General features: G+C 33.6%; 1 protein-coding gene across 7 annotated transcripts; it reads right to left on the reverse strand.

The window, feature by feature from the left end:
- Positions 1-389: 389 nt before the first annotated feature.
- Nap1 (Nucleosome assembly protein 1) lies at positions 390-27,496 on the reverse strand. 7 transcript variants are annotated; one of them, XM_088272283.1, is made up of 8 exons: positions 27,407-27,496; positions 23,290-23,392; positions 16,686-16,881; positions 15,078-15,333; positions 14,141-14,304; positions 13,137-13,284; positions 10,798-10,961; positions 390-2,500 (listed from the first exon to the last, which is right to left on the reverse strand). In XM_088272283.1, the coding sequence occupies exons 2-8, from the start codon at positions 23,388-23,390 to the stop codon at positions 2,339-2,341; spliced, it is 1,191 nt and encodes a 396-aa protein (XP_088128409.1). In that variant the 5' UTR covers positions 23,391-23,392; positions 27,407-27,496; the 3' UTR covers positions 390-2,338. The 7 variants fall into 7 exon arrangements, with proteins under 7 accessions (XP_088128409.1, XP_088128407.1, XP_088128408.1 ...); XM_088272281.1 differs by having other exon boundaries at positions 23,290-23,399; XM_088272282.1 differs by lacking the exon at positions 27,407-27,496 and adding an exon at positions 26,754-26,885 and having other exon boundaries at positions 23,290-23,399.
- Between the last annotated feature and the right edge of the window lie 164 nt (positions 27,497-27,660).

The raw sequence follows: 27,660 nt of genomic DNA on the forward strand, positions 1-27,660 counted from the left end.
TTATATATACATATATCATATATTATAGTCATACAGGAGAAGTGACCAACTAACAAATTGTCAAAATGTTCAGGAGGGCCATTTAAGTCACTTTTGCTTGGCAAGAAAATAAACATCAATGTAGTTAGTCATTTTTAACAAGTCAATGTATTATACTTCCAAGTTTAAAATCCTTCGGGATTTTTTTAAGCTAGTAAGATATCAAATAGTCAATGATTTTGTAAAAAATGCACTTGGTTACTTTCTCCTGTATGACTGCGATATACTTTGAAACATTATATAAGTTTTTTTTCAATGTAAAAGTCAACTGGCCTAAATATATGCTAAAAAAATAACTTATACATACCCGCCTTTTTTAATTAGATCAGGAGCAATAAAACACGTAAATGTATGTTTCAAAAATGTATTCTCAATTTACTTGTAAATTTAATACCTTAACTTATTTTAACAAAACTGACACATTTTATATTGTTGTTTTACCGTGTATCAAATCTCCCCAATAGTTTTGACATTTTGAAAATGTTCTTATAGAGCAATATTCTTCAAATAACCCATATGAAACCATTTCAACATAACTTACAACAATCTTTCAAACAACTTTTTCAAAACTTGAACAAACATTGAACATAGAATTCTCTCAAAACGGTATACAAACAACAATCTGGAAAGATGAAATGTACATTCTTTCTTGCGGTAAAATATTCATATTATGAACTCACGGAAATGTATGGCAAAAACTAAAGACAACAGTATTATGGCTATTTGACCATCCAATAAAATAAATCACTTGAATAAAAAGGAAATTTTATACTATTCATATAAAATGCAGAGGATTATAAAATAATTATTATAAGTAACATAAGCGAAAGCTGTCTAGCGATTATATAAATAAAAAATTGACATTTTACCTGAATCATGAGATGCAGTTAATTCGATGATAGATATATCCACGTAAGAGTGGTCGGGAAAGGCTCTCAGGCATAAAAAACATTTTTTAATGAAAATATCAATGATTTTAAGTTTTCTTCTTGTAGGTCGATCGTGCATTTCTTTAACTACATACTATTTACTCAACGCCCTTAAACAATGTGATACTCAAACACTGTCAGTATGACCAACTTTGCTAACTTTCTTCAAACCAAACTTGACTTTTAATATTACCAAATTGTAGGTCAGCCATTCTGGCACGAAACATTTTATAAAAGCATGTGTGTTTGAGTTTATAAGTGATAGTTTTTACTCTGAGCACGTATAAGTGTTATATATATTAGTTATTTTTGTTTAATTCAAATTAGTGTGTCCCCAAAAAATTAAAATATTCACATTGACATTTGAATAACAACCCAACTTATGGATTATCACTTTGATGAACTTTGGGGTGGCATTGCTTGGTAAAATAAAAAATAAAAATAATCTAATATACCTAACATAGCATAGGAGTGATGAAAAATTAATATAAATGCTTTTCAATACTGCATTCTGTGTTCAAATTGATGTTCGAGTATGTTGTGGCTACAGGCGTTGAGGCTATGAAGCTAATAAATTATAATTATTAATAAGCTAATAATTCCAAAGCGTTTGAGACATGCTTATCACACAGACAGACCAGTGATCGACCTACTGAACTCATTCGGCAGTGCTGTTACATACAATCTCGACTTTTAAAATTAAAAATAATAGCTAACCATTCGAGCTAAAAATTAACCGTATAGTAAAAAAATAGAAACATTCTGGGTCCACCGTTCCTGTTAAGCGATATAGTAAAATTTAAATCTTAACTTGTAATTCAAGTTATCAGTTCCAAACCTGTCTCCAAACAGTCATATTTCCGAGGGGAGGACATTTTACAGCAACAAAAGTTTTAGACTAAAATTTCACAACTATTTTTCATTTCCCATAGCAAGCAAACAATACTTTTTTTTAAATAATATACAGAAAACTCACTTTTATGGTAAATTGAGTATAATTTATTAACCAATTTATTTTTATTTAAAAAAATATCAAAATAATTATGCAGTTGTCAGTGAATTTCTCAAAATGGGGAAAGAACATTGCGATCCGAAATCTAACCCACAATGCTATGGTTTCACAATCGAGTATCTATCCAATTGCACGTCTTTGATACATGCAATGTAAGAAATACTTTTTTAATGGCTTTTCACCTTTCTAAGGTGTTTTCTCATATATGTTTAGTGGTGTTTATGGTAAAATAATGACTGCTGATTGTAAAATGACCTGTCCCTCAAGACACGCGACCATCGGAGGTGTTTATTTTTGGTTATTGTAAAACAGCGTGGTTGAGTTTGTGTGGTGGATTGGAGGTGCTGAGATGTGGTCCCTACTGCTGCTTGCACTCGGCGGGGTTGATGGGAGGCACTGCCCCCCCCTTGCCGCCTCCCCGGCCGCCGCGGCCCGCCCTCCGCCGTGCCGCCCCCTTGGGAGCCGCGGGAGATTCTTCCTCTTCCTCTTCTCCGGAACTTTCTTCCGAACACTCTTCCTCCTATAAAGGAACAATCGAAAAGTCAGAGCTGGATAAATCGGAAAAACACTTGGTGATTATATTTTTTAACACACTGTTTGCGGGAAACGCTTAAAAGCGTCTCTAACATACTGTTGGTAGAGAGGGAGAGACGCTTATAAATGCTTAAAAGCATCTTTAACGCTGGGAGACACTTACAAGCATTCTATTTGCTTACTTCTAGTACAGTGCAAGATGTCAAAAAACATTGTACAGATAGGAGTTGGGTTTGCGGTTACATGTGATTAGTAAACGACCCTAACATAAAAATGTCCAGTGTTTAATTTATAATTCCGTCTTCCATCTTATTCCATCCAATTTAGTATTAAAAATGGCCATATATTCGATGGCATGGGAAACCTATTCTTACTTAGACTTATTAGGGTCTAATTAATGAACTAATTAGGGTCGGGATTGATGAAAAAGCCGCCTACCAACAATGTGTTCAGGAGGTTTATAGAACAGTTGAAAAATGGGATTTAAAAAAAAAAATGTTGGTATTCTTCATTTTTGTGAATAATATCCATCTAGATGTGTATTTTTGTATGGATTTCATATTCCCATCAGTGTTTCTGGCAGAGAATATAGGAAAAATCATGCCAAATTAGATTTTTGGACACTGATAGACGTTAAACCATAAGATAACCTTCTCAAACAATGTTACATAACAAATTGACAATGTTGTTCCATAACACTGTTTTTATTATAGACACAAAAGGCACACACATCGATTTTCCAAAGTTTTGGATCAAGTCAGATTACCTTAAAGCGTGTAATTTGTTAATATCATAACTTTGTGGTATTGTATTATGTAACTGTTAAATCACATAGATTTTCCAAAGTTTTGGATCAGGTCAGATTACTTTCAAGCGTGTGATTTGTTAATATCATAACTTTGTGGTATTGTATTATGTAAATGTTAAATTACATCGATTTTCCAATGTTTTGAATCAAGTCAGATTACTTTAAAGCGTGTAATTTGTTAATATAATATGTATTGACATATTGAACAAAAGGTGATTGTACGCAAAATTATGTCAGACAGCTACCATTTATGAACTGTCAGTGAGCGAGATCTTGCATATAAATCTGTATCTAAGTGAGTCTTTATTGCTAGATTTTCTTCCCACAATAACAAATAAATTAATTTTGTCAGTAAAAAAATATTCATGATCATAATCGACGATAGTGGTATTTTGTTTAAAAATTGGGTATGTTTAAAATAAAATATAAGTTGTGAAGTCGGTATTACAAATATAGTAGGACCAGAAAGTATTACAATAACAACATCACACATATTTTTGTTGTATGTCGATTTGACAGCCTAAGTAAAATTGAGTATGCAAAAAAATATATATACAGTACCTCTAGAATTCAAATTGGTTGTCTATGACTTGCGCAATCTCATACGTAAATGTGTCCCGGTAAAACAGATACTTACTACTCTCTTACTGTGTATTTTTTTAATTTTATTTCTCTTCTATTCTAATATGCCGAAGACAAAAATTTTTCCCATAAAAAACTTAGTTGGTTAAATTAGCGATATGTTAAAATTCTGAACTGAAATGTGCACAGTGAAATAAATTAGGGGATTAATGAGTACTACGAATAATAAACCAACACCAGATATTTGGAGGATTTTTTATTAAAGCCACAATACCACAGTAGCGAGATAGAAATACCAAAATACAATCTGAGAAAACAGTACTTCAAAACAAATATATGCATATGAAATTTAACGTTTGAAACAGTCGATATTTCAATTACACATTACAAAAGGTTATGATCACACGGTCAATCTCAGTTTTAAGTTCTAAAACAAGGAATCAATCACTTGTATTTTTAAATAATCGTACTAGAGCATACTGAAAAGAAGGCCAGACGAAATGTGGGATATAAAAGCAAAAAAGCCACTATGCAATCATTTCTGAAAATTATTTTTAAAAAATTGGTACAGTCATACTTCATATAGAAATGCAGAAATCGATATATAAAAGTGATAACTAAAACTGGATTTTCCAAAAAAGTGACACTTTGGTTTCTATATCCCTCAAATATATGTCTATCCCCAAATATTATATTATAAAATCAAACTTCATAAAATATTTATTTTGTAAAATATTTTTTTAGTTTTTCTGCTTTAAATTACAAAAGCTTGCCTTTTTATATTTTTTAATATTTATTTTTAAAAATTACCATTCTGATTTACTAATTTAACTAAAGAAACTAATATAAGCGGTACAAAATTTACATATACAATATCAACGCATTGTTTGCGAGAACTGAGGAACACACACGAGTAAATGATAAAACTTGTTTTCGCACAGATTTCGTTAGGTTAGGGTAAACTTTGGTATCGAATATACTGCAAAATAACAATTATGCGGCACTATGGAAGTACCTGCAATCCGTGAAGTTTTGTTCGGGATTGGATTGGCTGCTTTAGCCCGCAAACATTGCGTTAATTTACCAGTATAAAAGGAATTTCTCACTTATAAAATATCAGGAGCTGCAACAGTTGCGTATATATAAAATATGTCCAATTCGTACCAAGTATTCCATTAAAATTACTTAGCTAATTTGGATTTACGTACGTAAACATAAACTTCTAAATATGTAAAGATATTGGCAGGCATAAATAGTTTGCCTTTAGCACCAGACATTAACTAGCATTACATGCGTTCCTCACTGTTTACTGTTTCAATCCAAAAATAAACCAGTTCGATGGAATATATTACGATTCATTATATCTATCAATAGCCAATGAGTTACAATAAATAGAAAGGAAAATAAAGTCTACACTATCGGAAGAGTGATGTCTCTTCTTCCTTTGTGCTAGAAAGAGTACTAGCAATAGTCTGAGAATGTTTACAGTATTAGTTGCAAATGATTAATAAGAATAAAGCGACATATAACAAGGAATGTGCAAAGCTAAATTTGAATATAAAATATATTAAAAAATAAACATATCAATAGAGGTGTTTGTTTTTCAATTTCGTTTAAAAAAAATTGACAAACAAAAAAAAGGCAAAAAGAAAAACAGCAAAAACCTACAAAATAAAAGAAAATCAGGGTTACAAGATTTTGATTTTGAAAAATACTAAGCAAGTGTATCCGAGCCATGTAAAAAAATTGATGTCTTTATAGTTTCTCTTTTTTTATTTTAATATAATTAAAACAAAGAAGCATGTCTGATTTTCATATATTTAAAAAAAATGTTAATCTTTCGATACATATACATATACAAACTTTAAATAAATTTAATTAATTTTTAATGAAAAAAAAGAGAAATATTTGTGTTTTTTATTATTTAGAGATATATTTCAATTTCAAACTATTTCTGTGAGCCTAAGCGGCCCATTATTAGAAATATGTATCAAATTGTGGTAGAGTGGGTTCCAACCGAGAAACTCTGACTTAAGAGTCCGCGACACTAACCACGGGACCACAACCCGACACTATGAACATAAAAGAACTGTGATAAAAAGAATTAAAAACCAATAAGTGAAATTCAAAAGGTTTTCAAACACCTCCTATGTAAAATTAGTTGTGGATTTACAACTCAACAATTTCAACTAATAAATATATGGAATGAGATATCATATACTCGTAAACATACATCATAAAATTCAACAAAGTTAAAAAAAAAATATGTATAAAAACAAACTACAAAATAAAATATTTCCATTAGTTACTAAAAATATAATAAGATATAAATTTGGTCTCCAAATCCCTTTGAAATATATTGTTTAAGATAGTGGCAGATAATAGATTTGAAAATACACGATAGTAATATGAATGCCTAATATGTATTGACTGCGTATCACAATAGAAACCTCCGGACTCGTGTGTTAAACCATTAGTGCTACAGATATGTCCCGACATACATACAATCCACAAGTTGCTAGAACTGCAGTTTTATATATTTAAAATAGATACATAAATATAAATATTCCAAAATATTTTGTTCCAAACTACAGAAAAATGTGTCCAACACAGAGATTCTTGTCACACGCGAGGTGCATTCACGCCATGGAGAGGTAAGAAATAAGTTACTAGCGGTTTGAGTTTATAAAACAATGTTCCGTGTATTGGGCTAGAGGCAGTAATGTACGGTTAGGTTGGGCGCTGCCACGGTTGGCCGTGAAGATGGGAGCCCCTTTTCCCTTAATCGTCCGACGATTCGTCTTCTTCCTCGTCAAACGATTCCTGCAAAATATAATCGCAGAATCAGCTCCACACTTGTTCCCAAAACACATTAGGGGTCTGAACTAGAGATGCAACGGATGGACATTTGTTCAGATACCGGATCTGGCAGAGATATATCTTTAGTCTCCTTGTAGCAGAGTTTCAACTCTATTCAGAAGCTGGCAATGTGTAACCAATATGAATGTAATCATCTATGACCTACAAATTCTAAACAACTTGTACTTATAGACCATTCTCTACCTATATTTCTACCTCACAATTCATTATTTGTAATGAATGATGCGAAAAACAATGTTTTATTTTTTCCAATCAATTTCTGATTATTTTTGTATTTTTTTACAAAGGTGTTAGTAATATTTTTTTTATTTTTTAAAAAAAAAGAGAAATATTTGTGTTTTTATTATTTACACAAATATTTCAATTTCATACTATTTCTGTGAGCCTAAGCGGCTCATTATTAGAAATAGGTATCAAATTGTGGTAGAGTGGGTTTGAACCGAGAAACTCTGACTTAAGAGTCCGCGACGCTAACCACGGGACCACAACCCGACACAAATTAGTATGTAACCATTCACCGAGATTTTTGTCTACCGGTTTCGCGACGTAGACAAGAACGGTAGACAAAAAAATCTCAGTAAGTGGTGATATACTAATATGTATTACTAAAATTTTTGTAAAAAAAAATAAAAGTAAAAATGACTAACCACAAAGCTTTGAATATTAATATTATTGAGAATAATTTCCGATTATTCTACAGCCACTTATGGATACAGTGACTGTAGAATAACCGCATATCTGTTGCATCACCAGTTCAAATAATTGAATTAAAAAAAAAAAAGATTTTATACATGACTTTCCAGGAATGTATTAATCGAGAATGTGATGTATTATCCCTCAAACTGCTACTGTACTTACAAATTACACATGTGCGACAATCAACTATTGTTGATGGATCGTACAAAAGAACGAAGACTCACGATTGCCATATTTACATGTTTATTATTTAGCGGATGGATAATAATGCTTGCTATTGGAGGTGGACGGACATTGCAGTATATTGACACATTGTTGTCAGGAGGTTTTTTCATCCATCCCGACCCTAATCAGTATACTAATAAAGACAAGTAACCACAAACTCGATTCCGATCTGTGCAATGTTTTTTGGCATCTCTCGCGCTCTACCAAGTAAGCAAAAAAAAAAAACGCTTGCAAGCATCTCCTGCTCTCTACTAACAGTGTGTAAAAGACGCTTTTGAGCGTTTTCCGCTAACAGTGTGTTAAGAAATATAATCACTAGCAACTCAACTTATGGCAAGCCCATCAATTCTGACAGACATTTCAACTCGTACAAAAATAGTGGAATTCACTAAAAAGGCCGCTGCACACTGATGGAAACATTGTTTTATATCCATTTTAAAATACCAAAATATGTCATTCACAATATGTATTCTAAATTCACCCATGATACATTTTTATTAATAGTAACCAAATGTATAATAAATATAAATAAAATACTCATGCTCAGGGATGCAATATTAAAGAATAAGAGAATATAAAACTGTTTCAAACATTATTAGCATGCAAAATATTCAGATTGTACATCATAAATAATAAAAGAATTATAGTATAACTATGCCATATTAAAGAAACCATTTCTTGACAGTTCTCCGGCCCATCAACAAAACATTTCTGTTCACTTTCTTTTAAATACGTAAACACACAAACTTGTGTTGGAAATGACGCAGTTAAGAAAATACAACAGAAAGAAACCCACTAAACATCCACAGTTCATTTTATTCGCGCATACTGTGAAACCTTGTTCTATGTTTTTCTAGAAAAAATATGTGAATGCTAGAAAATGAAAAATGCACGGAGAAAAGAATTTATAATTACGGTGAAACCTTGATGTAACATCTTCCGATATATTGTTTGCTTCGATTTAAGTTCCTATTTTACTTTTTAGCGCACTTATACCCGATGTATCGTCAAAAATGAGTAAATATAATTTTTAGTACTTTTTTTTATGTAACCGTAATATAATATCAAAATCAAAATCAAATAAATTTATCCCGATTCCTTTTCAGTAAAATAAGAAAATAAACATATAACAACATATTCCGCTGTGTAATGGTAACTGTGTTTAACTGGAGGCCTAGGTTTCCATTTCAAGGGGGAATTGAAATAAACATTGGTGATTTTAACTTAATATTTTTTTAAATATTACTGGTACCTGAAGTGCAGGTTTGATCACCTTGCCTTCATGTGAGTAACAAATCAAGATAACACTGTCAATACGATGCAGTGCCCCATGCAGAGATAAGAGTAAAAAGAGAAGAAGAATGACGATTCGGATACATCTATTCACAATTACATGCTCGATGAGTACTATTAAAAGAACTATTTTCTAGCTTGAATAAAAAATGTGCCGTAGAACGTACTAGAAATTTGATGTGTTACTTGAGCCCAGTACAAAAAAATATTTAGATCTATATTTGGTCTACAATAATGAACGTATCAACATGATTCATTGTTTCTCTGACACTTATTGTCACAATACATTCATTATAGTAGACCAAATACAGATTTAATTTTTTTTGTTGTACTGGGCTCAAGTAACACATCAAAGTTCAAGTAGCAAAGTTCTACGGTATATAAAAAATTGGAGGAAAAAAAATTGCTATAAATTTATGTGATTAAAAGTTAGGAATGAAAGAATTAGTAGATGAAAAGATCCATGAAATGAAGAATGATTTTCTAAAGGGCTTTTTTCTTTAAGCCAAAGGATCCGGAATTTTTGCACAAAAATTATAATATAACTTTGAATACTTGCACAAAAAAGTGTAAAAATAATCATTATCAGAAATTGATCAACTGATTGAATTTCAGACCATAAACAGTAACAGTTTGACATAAAAAAATTATAAAATCTCCCAAATTGGATATCTACATTTAAAATTTGTCATAAGATTTTACCAACTTATGAAAAGGTTAAATAAAAGTAACAATAAATAAAAAAAATGGTGAACTAATTTCATAATAATAACATATCGCTCACTCCTTTCAAGAACGTCATAAATCAAAAAACACGATTTTTCAGGAGAATGTATTTAAAGTTTAATAATATAATACAATGTATTAAAAATAAATATCAAGCCACTTACTGAACTTTTAACTATGCAACAGATCTTTTTAAGTAAAACCTGAAGGTTTTTTCTCCATTTGAAAAATATTTAGTTTATTTAAAGAAATAATTAAACAATACATTTTCAAATACTTCAAAATGTAAAAACAACACTTTCTGCCCTGTAGCGGGTAAATATTAAGTTAAAAATATGCCGCTTTTGCTGAGATAAAGTACATTTTCTGGGCATTCCAAAAACATGCACAACTGAAAATTGACGATTTTTGATTTATGACGTTCTTGAAAGGAGTGAGCGATATGTTAATAGCAAACATGAATTTTTTCGAGAGATAATGAATGTCTCACTCACACTAATGGAATTCATTAGAAACACCTATATATATATACAAATGCCTCTCTTGCACTTACAATTTATTTTTATATTTTTTTCACATTTTGAGAATACCTACTTAATTTGGGTGGAAAAAACAATCAGTTATTTTCGTTAATTTTATTTTGCACTAATATTTTTAATCTATAGTACCAGTGATTCAAAAGGGTTTGCTTTTTAGTTTGTTCCGCAGTAAAATGATTCAATAAAAGCATTCCTTTTCTTGGTATAAATGTTCCCTAGTTTAACCTTTCCCTAACAGTACTACAAACTTCCACGTGCAACGCTGATATGGATTTTGTACACTACATATATGAAAATGTGATTTAAAAATGGGAAAAATGTGAATATTCTTGAATGTTGCTTTTATTGACTTATTGGTAAATAATTTGTAGAAATAAAAATGTTTTAAGTAAAATATATTTTATTTTGTCCTGAAAGGGTTAAGTTACTTGCATCCAAGAATGTATAACGCAGAACCGACTGACAGGATACCTCGTCGACCAGCCCTGTATGGCAATATCATAGCTTTATATATAGCAATACTTAGAGACTCACCTCTTCCTCTTCTTCAAAGTCCTCCTCCTCATCCAGGCCTTCGCCGGTGTAGAGCAGCACGGCGTGCGGCACCACCCGCTCGCGGAGGTAGTGCCCGATCTCGAAGTCCGTGGACAGCAGGGTCTGCAGCTCCTCCGCCACATCGGCCGACGGATCCACGGGCACTGTCACCAATCAATTAAAATCATAACTTTATCATATATTTCAGAAAGGTGTTTTTTTACGGCTGGCGACGGTGGTTAAGGTCTAAACTACATGTATACATATAGTTTAGACCTTAACCTCTCTGTGTGTATCGCCCCAACCGTGGGACCATAAAATACCAGGTCAGATAGCGTATGGCCCCACATTTGAGACGTAAAGAGTATTTCAAAATAACAATATTAATTATGTGCTTGGTATATGTTTAAAATGTTGGTTATCAAATTTAAAAAATGTTTTGGAAGTAAAATATTAATGAAAATTTAAAAAAACTCGGTAGGGTACAAACCTATTAATAAATATCTTACTACTCAAGAGGTTAACTAAGAGATTGGTACATAATATTCATATAAAAAAATTAAATAATTCCTTCTTTTCTGACTTTGAAGTGAGGCCGGCGCAGAAAGTAAAAATATCCTTCCCGTCCTTAAGCGTCAATCGACTCAGCGGGTAGAAATACATGTATTTTCCCATCCTTCATGTGTTAACTCCTTTATGATGCATAAAATGATTTTATTTTGTCATAAAATTGCTATACATCTTATTCTAACTTAATTGTAATGTTGATCAGTTTCGGACAGAATCTACGTCGAGTCAAATTGACACTTTCTCATCGGGTAGAAATTTTATAAAAAATTACTACAGTGACGGAACAGTTCTATACATCTTTCAAAAAAATTCACTGTTTTTGCAAAATAGCCGTAAATTTTAAACTAGCAAGGATCTTAAAACAAAACAATAATAAGAGATATTTCTATTTAACCTGAAGATTAATACAATAAAATAAATATATAGTTTTTTCGGTTACGATGTCGGTTACGATGAAACCTGGTCGCTGGTCAAATAAAATTTATGTGGAAAAAAGTATAGTTAAAATGCAGTGCCACCAAGAAATTGCAGCACAAAACTTAAATCTAACAGAAGTATTAAAACATAAATTTTTTTGGAGGTTCTCAATCTGCATAGGGCCACATGTTATTTTGTTCTGTCTAATAATATCCTTCTAGTGGCATCCGTGGGCAAAATCTTAAAATAACATAGCTCTGACTAATCTATTTTCCATTCAAAGTATGACATACGCATGACTGGTGTATGAGTCATCCGTGGGGAACGTGTTAATACTAAAAACTAATTATAAAACAAAAAATTCAAGCTTTTGATGGTTCACACGGCTTGGGTAGGAATCTCAAGTTCCTATTTTCGTGACAGGCAGTTACAGACTAAAGAATCATCGATGGTCAATAATAATGGAAACAATATTAAATATAAAAATAAAACAAGTCGTTGTCGAAATTAGTTATGTTTACATTAATAAACTCAAAAAAGCGGTCTCATACAAGTATTCTTTTAATAACTGACTTAGATAAACCATTTAATAGGGTATTTATTTGATTTAATACCTAATACAATAGAACCGCAATATAACAAAATCCAAAAACGTACTAGGTATGTTTATGTTATGCGCCATTGCAAAAAAATGTTGCGCGGCTTCAAAAAAGATCGAAAGTACTGCAAACAAAGGAGGAAGGAGGAGCACAGGGAACTGAATACATGTGTTAATACATGTTCGTTGAATCAAAATTTTACATAATTAGAAAAAAATAATAATTGTAGAAATAGAGCGAAAATTTGTTTTATTTCAATTTTTTTTATTGCGTTGCCTAACTAATAAGTGCTATCCCTTCTAAGTCAGACAAATTTGGATTTTTAAAACAAGTGAACGTTTTATAAGTGACCATAAAAAAGAAAAAATACCCAAAACAAATATATAGGTTTTAGGATACATTTATTTGAAAGACTGATATTTCTCTCAGCTTTATAAATTTTATTGAGAAAATATATATAAAAGAAACATGCTCATTTTACGACATAAACCTAAAGGTGGAGACTGACCGGAACATTTTGTCGTAACATAACGTCATAACATCGCTCGCGGCGAGTATCACCGAGCATCCGAAACTATGGATGGAGCGCTCGGCTCGCTGTACTGACTGCCTGAATGCTCGCATCGTAACGTGTTACGTTACGACGAAATGCTCCGGTCAGACCCCAAAGATATACAACCGGGATTGCAGTACAGATGCAGATTGCTCCGACATGAGTAAATTTGTTTTGAAAGATATAAAAATATGACTCACATTCTGGAGGGTTGAAGAAATTGAAAAATGAGTCGTTTTGAACAGTCTTGGTGATGGTGCGGACAGACCCCCTGGACTTATGTTTCTGCTTTTTCTTGATTGTCTTCACGGTCACGTTCTTGTCCTTGCACCAGTTGATGGAGCAACCCTGCAAACCAAAACCCCATGGATCAACTGTTCAACTACTTCACTAGTGCGAACATATTCGGGAAAAATGGCTTTACATAAAGAAGCCAATCATTTTTAAACTTTATAAAATAAAACTAAAGCATTGTTTTTAACCACTTTTTATTGGTGTCCGCCTCCATAGTGTAATGGTCAGCACGCTTGGCTACCATTCTGGAGGTCACGGGTTCGATTCCCAGGTGGGGAATAATCTCAAATAAATAGAAGTGATTTTTCACTGTAATATTTATTCAATATTACCCTGGACTGGTACCTGAAGCGGAGGGCTGATCGCCTTTCCTTCTTGCGTTAACGATCAAGATAACACTGTGTTTATATGATGCAATGCCCTAGGCACCTTTGGGGTGCAGATAAGGGTTTGAAGAAGAAGTTTTATTGGTACTTTTCTCAAACCGGTTTTGTCAAGAACTTCATTCATTTCGCCATCATCAGGGATAAACATGTACTAAATCTAAAACATATTTGTGCCAAAAATGTTTAATGCATACCGGATACACATCCGGATGAGATGGAGAGAGAGGGGACGCGATAACTATCCCATATACCTAAATAGACCCATCCTAAATATTATGGTGAAATGTTGTCAGGTATGAATACATCAAACATTGTTTTCATAATTTTGTGGAAAAAAAGGTGATTTTATTTTGCCTGTTTCTCGGAAAATAACCAGAGAGTAGGGTGGTTAAGTTTTACTAGGTTTTACCACTATTTCTTAAAATCTATTGTGGCACGTATTTCGTTGCATTCCGCATCATTTTCAAAATGAAAGAGTTGACATAAATCACTGAGGATGTTTACATAATAAGTATTGAACTCACCGTGCATTTGAAAATTTCTGGTCCCTCAAAGTCGAAGGGGTTGTCAGGGTCGGGCTGACACTTCATGTGGTACTCCTTGGTGAGGACGAGGTTGGTGAAGTACTCGTTGGGCGAGAAGTGGAACTCCAGCACGAAGCCCATGGGGTCCTTCTCCAGCAGGATAACTGCAACGCAAACATTCTTATCGTCAGACACATCTTTCTGAACGCAAAACCCATTTCAATGCATGATAAGTCATTAAAATTACATTTTTAAAGGTGAACTAGATATGAAGCCTCCGTAGTGTAATGGTCAGCATGCTCGGCTACCGTACTGGAGGTCCCGGGTTCGATTCCTAGGGGAGGTCTATTATGCAATTGAAGTGATTTTTTCGCTGTAATATTTATTCAATACCCTGGACTGGTACCTGAAGCTGAGGGCTGATCACCTTTCCCTTATGTGTTGTTGATTAAGATAACACTGCGTTTATATGACGCAGTGCCCTATGCACCATCGGGAGCGGATAAGGGTTAGAAGAAGAAAAATATATGAAACATCCTTCGTATTGGCCCAGTGTAATTTGGATCGATAACGGATAAAGGCAAGGCGATCACTATTGCATTTCAGGGACCACTCAAGGGTAATATTTGATAAATATTATGTAAAATCACTAATATTTATTTTCACCCCCCCGTAGCTAAACACGCTAACCATTACACCACAGAGGCGGACAATTTACAGTCTGTAAAATAGGGTCAATTGTCTTGTAAACAGCGTGACTTATACAGCTGTCCAAACTCAAAACACAGTAAGGGATATTTTTTTTGTAGTACGTTTTTTTGCATTTTTGAACTAGGTAGAATCTACTTGGATACTACAAAAAAATGTCCCTTACTGTGTTTTAAGTTTGGACAGCCGTATAGTCCTTAGGTAGGGTAAATTGTCTGGCAAGACTGACCGTTGATATCCTCCAGGTGGCTGATGATGGGCTCGTCGTGCTCCTGCATCATCTCAGCGAGCAGCGACACGTTCTTGAAGATGGTCAGCCAGAAGTCGGGGACGCCCTTGGCGTCGGGGTCCACCTTCTTGCCATCCTCGGCCGCCCCCTCCGTGATGGCCGCCTTCTCCAGACCCTCGGCCAGCTCCTCCCCGTCGCTCTCCCACTGGCACTCGGCGTCCACCGGCTCGTAGCGCCCCGTCACTATGTCGGCCCTCTGCAAGACAATTTTTATAATTAAGTACAGGTCAAATCTCAGTATTATGATCTTCACTTCTTCCACATCTGTATAAACACCCTTGAGGTAGTATTTTACGAAAATGGCGCTATGTAAATTTTCCAAAATAATTATTATTATAGAAGTAGTAAGATTTAGTACACGGCAGCCGTGTACTAAGCTTTGAGAATAGGAATTAAGAGATAAGGCGTAGGACGCAGCAAATCTTGGTCACAACTGTCGGCAAGAAAAGGCGATTCAGTTGGCTTGGCAATGTACTCCGCATGCCTCCCGAGAGCCTTAATCAAGCTTGACTCTTTTACAAGGCATCAGGTTCGCACCACCCAGGACGACCACTGCTGACATTTCGTCGGCAGTTCTCGTCAGAACATCGGGACAGGGATCTGACTTGGGAGGATGCAAGGGAGCTGGCAGCCGACAGAAAAGCCTGGAGACAGTTTGTGGACACCATATGCTCCATCTAGGGAGTGGATATGGTTTAATTAATTAGGTACCTAGTCATGACGGACTAACGAGTCACCGCAGTATGATAATGCCAGTTTTAATAACTATGGCGTAGTAGGGTAGACGATCGACTGCAATATTGGCGTCGAGGGTTAGATTCCCACAAATTGCAAAGCAAGTTCAAGAAAGATTTATTTTCAATTGGTGTGGGTGTTTGTGATGCATTTTTCACATTTACCTTCCCTATCTTTACTATAATACCTGCAGACAATCCTCTAAAAGTAGAGGCTTTGCAAGTTATACCTTTGAAAAAAGAAAAGAAAAGGAAGAATATCATAATTTACATTTGTGTGAGCACCCTTGAAGTAGTATTTTCTATGAATGGCACCATATAAATTATCCAAAATAATTATTTATGTATTTGGGATTTTTACAGCTATAACAATACAATATACAATAACAATTAATAAATCTACAGCCAATTACAAAAATCAACCGATAATGTTATTCTTATTATAATTTGTTTATCCGCCTCCGTAGTGTAATGGTCAGCACTCTCGGCTACCGTTCTGGAGGTCCCAGGTTCGATTCCTGGGGGGGTCAAATAAATATAAGTGATTTTTTCACTGTAATATTTATTCAATATTACCCTGGACTGGTACCTGAAGCGGAGGGCTGATCACATTTCCTTCATGTGTAAACGATCGAGATAACACTGCGTTTATATGAAGCAGTGCCCTATGCACCATTGGGGTGCGGATAAGGGTTTTATTATTATTATTATAATTAGTGATGAATCAAAGTAATGTTTGTGGTTGGGGTGAGTGTGTGTGTGTGTGTATATAAGAGGGTGTGTATGTTATTATTATAGAAGTGGTAACATTTACCTTGTTGAAGAAGGGGTAGTATAGGCGCATGTACTTGACTTCGAGGGCGTGCACCTCCTGGTAGAAGTCGGCCTCTAGGTTGGTGACGGAGAGCTGCAGGTTCTTGAGCGCGCGCAGCCTCCTGCGCACGGCGGGCGGCAGCGCGGCCAGCGTCTCCGACTGCGAGCGGTTCTGGATGGTGGCCATGGCTGCACCCCTGCGAGACAAGACATTCAACAACTTCAGTACACTGCTCTAAATCAACATCCCGCCTCTCTGCCGACAGTTCTCCAAAACTTCTCAACACACTAAGAACCCTGTTTTACTTATTTTTTACTTATCTGAAGGCATTACATTCCTTTTTTTAAATTACCTAACGTCCGAGTGACTATGAAATCTTGCTACGGCTTAGGTAACACCGATTATCGTGACCCTATTTAGGCTTCGATTTTTTAAGCTTTATAGCCTATGCCTACACGTAAGTGAATTTATTCTTTATGTTCAGTTACTATAATTTCATGTAATTCATGAGTGAAAATTCTAGGAAAAAACACTCGCGATTACAATACTTAATGAAATTATTCCAACTTCATGTCCCTTTTAATGACCTCAAAATAAATCAAAATGTATAGTCTTTTATTGTAAAAATGTATATTATTCTAATAGATAATATACATATTTATAATAAAAGGTATTTCTACCCGTTTGGACGATTGATGCTTAAGGACGGGAAGGGTATTTTTCCCTTCTGCGCCGGCCTCATTTCAAAGGCAGAAAATAAGGAATTATTCAATGTTTTCACATGAATACTATGTACCAATCTCTTTGTTAAGGTCTAAACTAAGATGTACACAATTATCAAATCCCGTCGCCAGCATTCCGCAAATCTACCTTAACTAACTAACCATTACGCCGCTTCATTGCAGGGGTAGGCAGAGAGAAAAGAATGCTACACCAATCTGTCTTTTCACACAACCTTCGCCTGTTCCACATTCTTACATCTTTTCTTACATACATGCCGATTATTCCAACTGCTGATTACAACTTGAGAAAAAATGGCAATCTGCGATATGAGGTACTATTGGATGTTAGATGGTTGGTATATCAAATTGTCATCGGGCAGTTTTTTCATCAACCCCGACCCTAATATTACAAAGACAGTCTGCACAGTATACTAATTCACAAGTAACCACAAACCCAATTCCCATCTGTACAATGTTTTTTGGCATCTCTTGCGTTCTATCAAAAGTAGGCCATCAGAATGCTTATAAGCGTCTCCCGCTCTCTACTAACAACATGTAAAACAAAATTTCCCGCCAACAATTTGTTATTAGTAAGAAAAATGTTTTTAAGTTTTTGAATTACCTAACTCAATTCTAAGTGACTGATTTCTAGCTCAGCAACACTGCTTAGCAAGTTCCTACTTGGGCTCTAACTTTATAAGTTTTATAGTCTATTCCTGCTTGTGAGTGGGTATACTCTTTGTTTAAAGTAACTATGACTTCATTAATTCGTGAGTGAAAAATCATACGTAGCTCTACATGATGTACTTTATACGTCACTCGTGCTACCATACTTTGATTGCACATTTTTGTAAACATCAATACAGCTGAGTAAATAAATACTCACAGATATGTGTGTCAACGGAAATAATACAACTACACAAAAATCATACGTAGCTCTACATGATGTACTTTATACGTCACTCGTGCTACCATACTTTGATTGCACATTTTTGTAAACATCAATACAGCTGAGTAAATAAATACTCACAGATATGTGTGTCAACGGAAATAATACAACTACACAAAAATCATACGTAGCTCTACATGATGTACTTTATACGTCACTCGTGCTACCATACTTTGATTGCACATTTTTGTAAACATCAATACAGCTGAGTAAATAAATACTCACAGATATGTGTGTCAACGGAAATAATACAACTACACAAAAATCATACGTAGCTCTACATGATGTACTTTATACGTCACTCGTGCTACCATACTTTGATTGCACATTTTTGTAAACATCAATACAGCTGAGTAAATAAATACTCACAGATATGTGTGTCAACGGAAATAATACAACTACACAAAAATCATACGTAGCTCTACATGATGTACTTTATACGTCACTCGTGCTACCATACTTTGATTGCACATTTTTGTAAACATCAATACAGCTGAGTAAATAAATACTCACAGATATGTGTGTCAACGGAAATAATACAACTACACAAAAATCATACGTAGCTCTACATGATGTACTTTATACGTCACTCGTGCTACCATACTTTGATTGCACATTTTTGTAAACATCAATACAGCTGAGTAAATAAATACTCACAGATATGTGTGTCAACGGAAATAATACAACTACACAAAAATCATACGTAGCTCTACATGATGTACTTTATACGTCACTCGTGCTACCATACTTTGATTGCACATTTTTGTAAACATCAATACAGCTGAGTAAATAAATACTCACAGATATGTGTGTCAACGGAAATAATACAACTACACAAAAATCATACGTAGCTCTACATGATGTACTTTATACGTCACTCGTGCTACCATACTTTGATTGCACATTTTTGTAAACATCAATACAGCTGAGTAAATAAATACTCACAGATATGTGTGTCAACGGAAATAATACAACTACACAAAAATCATACGTAGCTCTACATGATGTACTTTATACGTCACTCGTGCTACCATACTTTGATTGCACATTTTTGTAAACATCAATACAGCTGAGTAAATAAATACTCACAGATATGTGTGTCAACGGAAATAATACAACTACACAAAAATCATACGTAGCTCTACATGATGTACTTTATACGTCACTCGTGCTACCATACTTTGATTGCACATTTTTGTAAACATCAATACAGCTGAGTAAATAAATACTCACAGATATGTGTGTCAACGGAAATAATACAACTACACAAAAATCATACGTAGCTCTACATGATGTACTTTATACGTCACTCGTGCTACCATACTTTGATTGCACATTTTTGTAAACATCAATACAGCTGAGTAAATAAATACTCACAGATATGTGTGTCAACGGAAATAATACAACTACACAAAAATCATACGTAGCTCTACATGATGTACTTTATACGTCACTCGTGCTACCATACTTTGATTGCACATTTTTGTAAACATCAATACAGCTGAGTAAATAAATACTCACAGATATGTGTGTCAACTGAAATAATACAACTACACAAAAAAAATAGAATTGATTAATTAAAAATATAGAAAAAAATAAAATATAGAAAAATAAAAGAATTTGAGTATAATTTTTGCACGCACACGAACACGCTTAGCGCATCTACGTTACATCTAATTTGTGCTCAGCGCAACATTTTCATGCTTGAATAATGGTTTATTTAAAAAAAAATAAGCCCGAGCACTGTAGATGTAAGTATTTCTTTTCTTCTATTTGCGCAAAATATTTATTCATATTGTGAGAAAATTTTGTTGTATTCGGACCTTTCCGCAAGTTGCATTGTTTTGTTATATTCTTTTGTGATTTTCATAGTTATTTTGTAAAACTAGCCTTCAATTTATGAGTACCTATTGACACGTGCCATTGAATAATGAGTAATATTAAAAATTTCTTATATATATTAATAATTCAAATACCGATATGTTCATGGGTTTTTTTAAAATTAGCAATGAATGTGTTAATTCCCATGACCCTGAAACCTTAAAGACCTCGTTTGTTGAAGCACAAACCACTTCAGCTGTAGGCTAGCCATCCACCAAACATGCGACAACATTAAGAGCTAACATATCGGAATAAATTGATAGTAATTATGGCTAAGGATTGAGCTATGGTCATCATATTTTATACTACTAAGGTCCACTTCCTTAGCTGTACAACGCGAGTGGCAGGTGATAAGGCGAATTGTGATTTTTCATTGAATCAGTGAAACTTGTAAATTCAATTTTGCTTCAAAACTGGCCGACCAACCAATACATGCATATGGTTGAACCGCTACAGGAGCAGTATGGTCCACAGCAGTTGACATATCGCTCACTCCTTTCAAGAACGTTATAAATCAAAAAACTTGATTTTTCAAGAGAACGTTTTTAATATTTAAAAATATAATACAATGTATTAAAAATAAATATCAAGCCACTTATAGAACTTTTTACTGTGCAACAGATCTTTTTAGGTAAAACCTGAAGGTTTTTTCTCCATTTGAAAAATATTAAGTATATTTAAAAAAATAATTAAACAAAAGCTTTTCTTCAAAATGCAAAAACAACACTTTCTGACCTGTAGCGGGTAAATATTAAGTTAAAAATATGCCTCTTTCGCTGGGATATGGTACATTTTCTGGGCATTCCGAAAACATGCACAGCTGAAAATTGACAATTTTTCATCTATGACGTTCTTGAAAGGAGTGAGCGATATGTGAGTATTGTATATTTGGATATTGTTTTGCAGAACCTAAATGGAAAAAATATAGTTTATATGTAATAAAACAACTATAAAGCCTTTTCCACTCTTATTTTATAACCTGTGACTGAGTTTTGTCAAAAGTGGAAAAAGCTATTTAGTTCTTTTATCATATAAAATGCAGATCCACCAAGAAATGTCAGTACAAAACTTAAATCTAACAAAATATAGTAATTGAATTCACATAACGAACCACGATTCTTTAAAAAATAGAAAGAACTGCTATATGCCGTTGCTGAAGATATTTAAATGAGGTTATAAAGAAATAGATTCATATTTTAAAAAATTAAAAACCAGAATTAAAATCATATATTTGCCCCCCTCCATAGTGCTAGCACATTTGGCTACTGCGCTGGACGTCCTGGATTCCAAGGGGGGTCAAAATAAATATGAGTGTTTTTTCACTATATTATTATTTAATATACCCCAGACTGGTAACTGAGCAGGACTACTCACCTTGCCTTCATGTTATAAACTACATTAACATCGCATCAATTTAATGCAGTGCGCTATGCACCATTGGGTGCAGACAAGGGTCAGTAGTAGCATATATAATTGCCTTTGTACATGAAAAATGCTTACCATTACATCATATAGTTCTACATCACAATCTTCATTGATAGCATTTCCAGTGTGAATTTTCAGAGTAAAATGATATTCTATTAGCTCTTTCCGGCCCCCAAAAATTTTAAAAAAAAATCTAGGTAGACAGTACCATTCCAATTGGAAGAGAAAAAAAATTCCTCTGCTTCACATACTGTTGTAATAGATACGAGTGACAAAAATGTAGCCTTGGAAATTAAATAACTAATATTAATGATGAAAAAAAGTCAAATAACATCCGACATGGGACCTAAGAGGAAAAAATAGATGTCGACTGAGATTTGACATTGGACCAGTAAGGGTTATCCGCTGCCGAAAATACTTTACAATCGATTTTACAATTAAGTTCTATTACGTCTTCATTTTTTGAACTGTCCAAAACTTGTCATGTTCCTGAGATTGGTTTTTGTGAAATTCAGCCTACATAATCGGCTACTCCAATTAAACGGTTCCCAACTAAGCAGAACCAACTGTATATGAATCAAATATATATATATAATCATGCAGTAACCATACGATGATAATAATAGTGATAATAATAATAATTTACATTTTTGACATCTCAACAAAGATGAAGAAGAATATGGGAGAAATAAGAAGTCAGGGCATTTACAGGTCACTTGTAATAGGCTGGTTAAGTGATCACTTTACATACATGTAGCATTCGCCAATTCTACCCATGATTGACAACCACACTACTCAATTTTTTTTGGATCTCCTAGATATGTTGATCAATCTTGTGACCCACATGTGAGTTCACAACGGCCATCTATGTTAGAATGAGTAGTGTGGTTGTCAATCATGTGTAGAATTGGTGAATGTCACACGCGCGTAAAGTGATCACTTAACCAGCCTATGACAGTCCACGTAAATGCCCAGACTTCCATATCCTTCTTCATCCATGTCGAGATGTCTAAAATGTAAAAAATAACTCCAGAGTGGAGGTAATCCAGATTTGTGAACAAATTTTTGGACACAATCAAAATATTATAAATAATAAGAAGAAAAAAGTCCCTCTCCAAGCACAAGAGCTCAGTCCCTTTTTTGGAGAGGCTCAGCGCAACTAAAATTATAAGTTCATTAATTGATTCGGCAGTCACTTTGTGGTAATATCTATCCATTTTTAATTAATGTTTTACTTAGTAAATACCACTTTTTCTTTCAATCTACATGGTGTTTGAAAATGATGCGGAATGCATCGAAACATGTGTCACAGCAGATTTTAAGAAATAGTGGTATTTACTAAGTAAAACATTGATTAAAAATAAAATTATAAGATAAGATTGTATTAAGTAGAAATGTATAGCTAACTATATTAAATAAAAAAATACAAATAAATAATAATAATAAAAATGCAAAAGCGACATGAAGCAGAGCTAAACCAGATCCTCCAACGACAAAATAAGCCGAGATCACAATTCTCGTTGATAGACAGGTTAGCTACAAAGTTGGGTTTGGATAAGCCGCGGGGTTAGTAGTTGAGTTTGTTAGTAGACATGTTGAATTGGTTAAGATTAAGTGGATCGAGGACCTTCGCAAGATACGCTCAGCGAGCTCCCTCCGCGTCACGGCTTCTTCTTCCTCTGCAGACTCCATCTCACTACTATCCTCGGGGCGCTCCACAGATGCCATATCTGAAACCTTTCCAATACCACTTTATTCCCGCTTTCGCCGGATTCCACCGCGTGGATCCGCCACATCTGGAACAGGGCCCCACAGACGCAAGTCCAAACTGCTAGGTCACATATCTTGATTCGACTGTCGCTTTGTGGTAAAATCTATCTACTTTTATTTTCAGTTTTACTTAGTAAATACCACTATTTTATATTATTTTGACAAATAAAAATACTTTATTTTTGATCCACTCACATTTTTATTAAGAACCAACTAGTTTCGGCAAGAACCTGTTGCCCTCTTCAGGGTTTAATTTATAACTAAACATAAATTAAACCCTGAAGAGGGCAACAGGTTGTTGCCGAAATACATGTTTATAAAAATGTGAATGGATCAAAAAACAAAGTCTTTTTATTTTTCAAAATAATATATCAATATGATCCACAAAGTTAATGCTTTCAATATTCAAAACCACTATTTTATTTATAGATTTGGCGTTTAATTTGTAGAACTCCATTTTAATTTATGAATTAATTTTTAAATCAAACATAGATTTTTTGAGTCTACTAATTTGTATTTTATTAAAAAACACATAAAAATTAATATTGTGACAGTTGTTTCGACTAGTTATGGCATTTTTAAATGAATGTTTGAAAATGCCATAACAAGGCGAAACAATTGTCACAATATTAATTTTTATGAGTTTTTTAATAAAAATACAACTTAGTAAACTCAAAAAATCTGTGTTTGATATAAAAATTAATTCACAAACCAGTATTTCCTATTATTTTTTGACATCTCAACACAGATGAAGAAGAATATGGGTATTTATATTTACGTAAATACCCAGACTTCCATATTCTTCTTCATCTATGTTGATGTCAAAAAATTATATGAAAAATAACTCCTCTAATTGGAGATAATCCAGATTTGTGAACAAGTAAATACTTGGATACACTCAAAATGCTGTACCACTATTTTTAATAAACCCAAAATTCACAACACGACAATGACTGAAACCTTCCCCTACTGTCTATAATCCCACTGGTAAAAAAAAGAAACAGCCTCTATTGCAGCTTCAACCTTCACGTCCCAAGGACAAAAAAATTGACATGGCTTCACATACGGTGTTTGAAAATGATACGGAAAACGTGTCACAATAGATTTTAAGAAATAGTGGTATTTACTTAGTAATACTAAATTAAAAACAAACATATCGCTCACTCCTTTCAACGTCATATATGAAAAATCATCAATTTTCAGTTGTGCATGTTTTCGGAATGCGCAGAAAATGTACTAAAGCCCAGCAAAGGTGGCATATTTTTAACCTAATATTTACCCGCTACAGGGCAGAAAGTGTTGTTTTTGCATTTTGAAGAAAATGTTTTGTTAATTTTTTTTTATATACTTAATAATTTTCAAATGTAGAATAAACCTTCAGGTTTTAACTAAAAATATCTATTGCACAATAAAAAGTTCAATAAGTGGCTTGATATTTATTTTTAATACATTTTATTGTATTATTAAACTATAAAAACGATCTCCTGAAAAATAAAGTTTTTTTATAGAAGACATTGTTGAAAGGAGTGAGCGATATTGAGTCACTATGCGAAAATCAGGCCAAAGTTGATACTGAAAATTGGAGGTGTTCATCGAGATTCAACTATTTGCAATCTAAGGTGACAGTATTTAATAGTCAAATTATTATACAATCACATTGTAGTTGGGCGGTTTTTTCATCAACCCCGACCCTAACTGTACTCAGACAGTCTGCTGCCCGACCCTCAGTATACTAATCGCAAGTAACCGCAAACTAAATTTCAAGCCGTATAATATTTTTTCCCGTCTCTCGCGCTCTACCAAAAGTTTTTTTTTAAATTACCTAACGTCCAAGTGACTCTGAAATCTAGCTACGGCTTATGTAACACCGCTTATCATGACCCTACTCAGGATTCAACTTTTTAAGTTTCATAGCCTATGCATACTCGTGAGTGGATTTACTCTTTATGTTTAAAGTTACTGTAATTTCATGTGATTCATGAGTGAAAATTCTAGGCAAAAACACTCGCAGTCTACCAAAAGTATACAAATAGAACGTTTATAAGCGACTTCCGCTCTCTTCCGTATGTAAAAGTATGTAAAAGATGCTTATAAGCGTTTCCCGCAAACAATGTGTTAAGAAGTCGGTATATTAAAAAAGTTAATTTTAAATGAAATTCATGATACAGCTTATATTGTTGGCTTAATTCGTACAGTACCTAACTCCACGTGACTTAGCCTACCAATTTCTTCTCCTTTTTTTAATATACCACAGATTTGTATATTTTCTTCTTATCTATAACATTTGGTGAGTCATGTTGTTGTCCCATGATCAGTGTCGTGGACTATGGGTCAAAGGTTCTAGGTTCGACTTTCACTCAAGCACTACTTTATTCAATGATTTTTAGACCCGAATCACTTAGGCTTATCCGTAAAAATTAGAGAATTTAAATATTTGTGTATATTATTAATAATTACATTGTTCATAAATCGCTCACTCCTTTCAAGAATGTCATAAATCAAAAAACTTGATTTTTCAGGAGAACGTTTAAAAAATATAATACAATTTATTAAAAATAAATAGCAAGCCACTTATTGAACTTTTTACTGTGCAACAGATCTTTTTAGGTAAAACCTGAAGGTTTTTTCTCCATTTGAAAAATATTTAGTATATTATAAAAAATAATTAAACAATACCTTTTCTTCAAAATGCAAAAACAACACTCTCTGCCCTGTAGCGGGTAAATATTAAGTTAAAAATATGCCGATTTTGCTGGGATATAGTATATTTTCTGGGCATTCCGAAAACATGCACAATTGAAAATGACGATTTTTGATTCATGACGTTCTTGAAAGGAGTGAGCGAAATGTTATAAATATTTCCCTGGCGGTCTTAGTATAAAATTTTCACACTTTCGACATTGTATTAATTGAAAAAAATGACAAATTAGTTGGTGTGTTTGCTTATAAAAAAGTCCGCAATCTGTCTAATTAAACGTTGCATTCTCTCCTTTATTTATCCAATTAAACTTGTTATCCTGCTTAACTAAATTTGCAGACATCTTTAAAGTCTGCCGACACTATTTGTAGCTCTCCTCTTATTTTGCGATAGAACATATGGTACAAAAAAATGTGCAAGAATTATCGAACTACAAACGTGAATTGCTTTAAAAATTAGGATTAAAAAAAATTAAAAACAAGGAAATACATGCTGTAAAAATGTGGTAAAAAATTCAACGCTAGTTAATAACTGAATGACTACGTTAAATGTGAAAGGGTTACAAGAAAATACATGTATATATAGAAAATAAAGCACATTTAAAGAAGAAATATATTTTTTACCTGGATTTTTCAAACAAATGTCCAAACTTCATACTTTTTTTCCAAATATAATTATTGCGACAATCATTAAACGATATTTTCTTTTCGACAAATATTTTTCACGGTATGAGAGTTTAAAATTTGAACTATTACAACATAAAGAACAAAGACTACCACTGAATTTTCAGAGAATAACCGATTACTTTTCAACACGTAACAAAAGAACATTCAAATACGTTCCGTACTTTTGAATAAATATTCTTAGTTCCACTAGTTACTACCCGGCCAATTAAGTCTCAAATGTTTCAAGAAAAACAGCCCGTAACCGCGAGAAACGAAATCGACGACACAAGGTTATATATTCCTTTTTTATAAAAACAACAGAAAAGTGTTATATCGATAAATCTCCCTGGTGCCAGGCAGAACAACGTATGACTTATAAGGATTTCGCTATTTTTCTTTCATTATTTGCCATTGTCTGTCAAAAACATAATGCGCAATTCACAAAACACGATGCGGTCCGACCACATGGGGAGAGAATGATATTCGAAAACTACGCAACGGATTACGGAGGAAGTTTGCGGAAAGCACAAATAATAAAGATACCTGCACAATAACATGCTTTAAATATTATCTAAAATCATTAATCATAATATAATAAATTCACATCCTACCTCCACACAGAAAGAACGTAGAAAAGGAAAAAGATGGACACCGGCAACAATTTTGCCAACTTTTCAACAAGATTGCAACACGAAGGAAGTATTTTTTGCGCGGGATCTCTAAATTTATTATTTCCGTCGTTGGAAGGTTGTTCAAGCTATTTTTTACACAGACATGCTTATATTTTAATACAGTACTTAACCGAACATGAGCCACATGTCAAAATAATCTATGTAAAAAATACATAGAATCAACATAATCTATG

Source organism: Brachycentrus maculatus, unplaced genomic scaffold, assembly GCF_059751285.1.
Source record: "Brachycentrus maculatus isolate JH-2025_06_01 unplaced genomic scaffold, ASM5975128v1 h1tg000491l, whole genome shotgun sequence".
Lineage (NCBI taxonomy): Eukaryota > Metazoa > Arthropoda > Insecta > Trichoptera > Brachycentridae > Brachycentrus > Brachycentrus maculatus.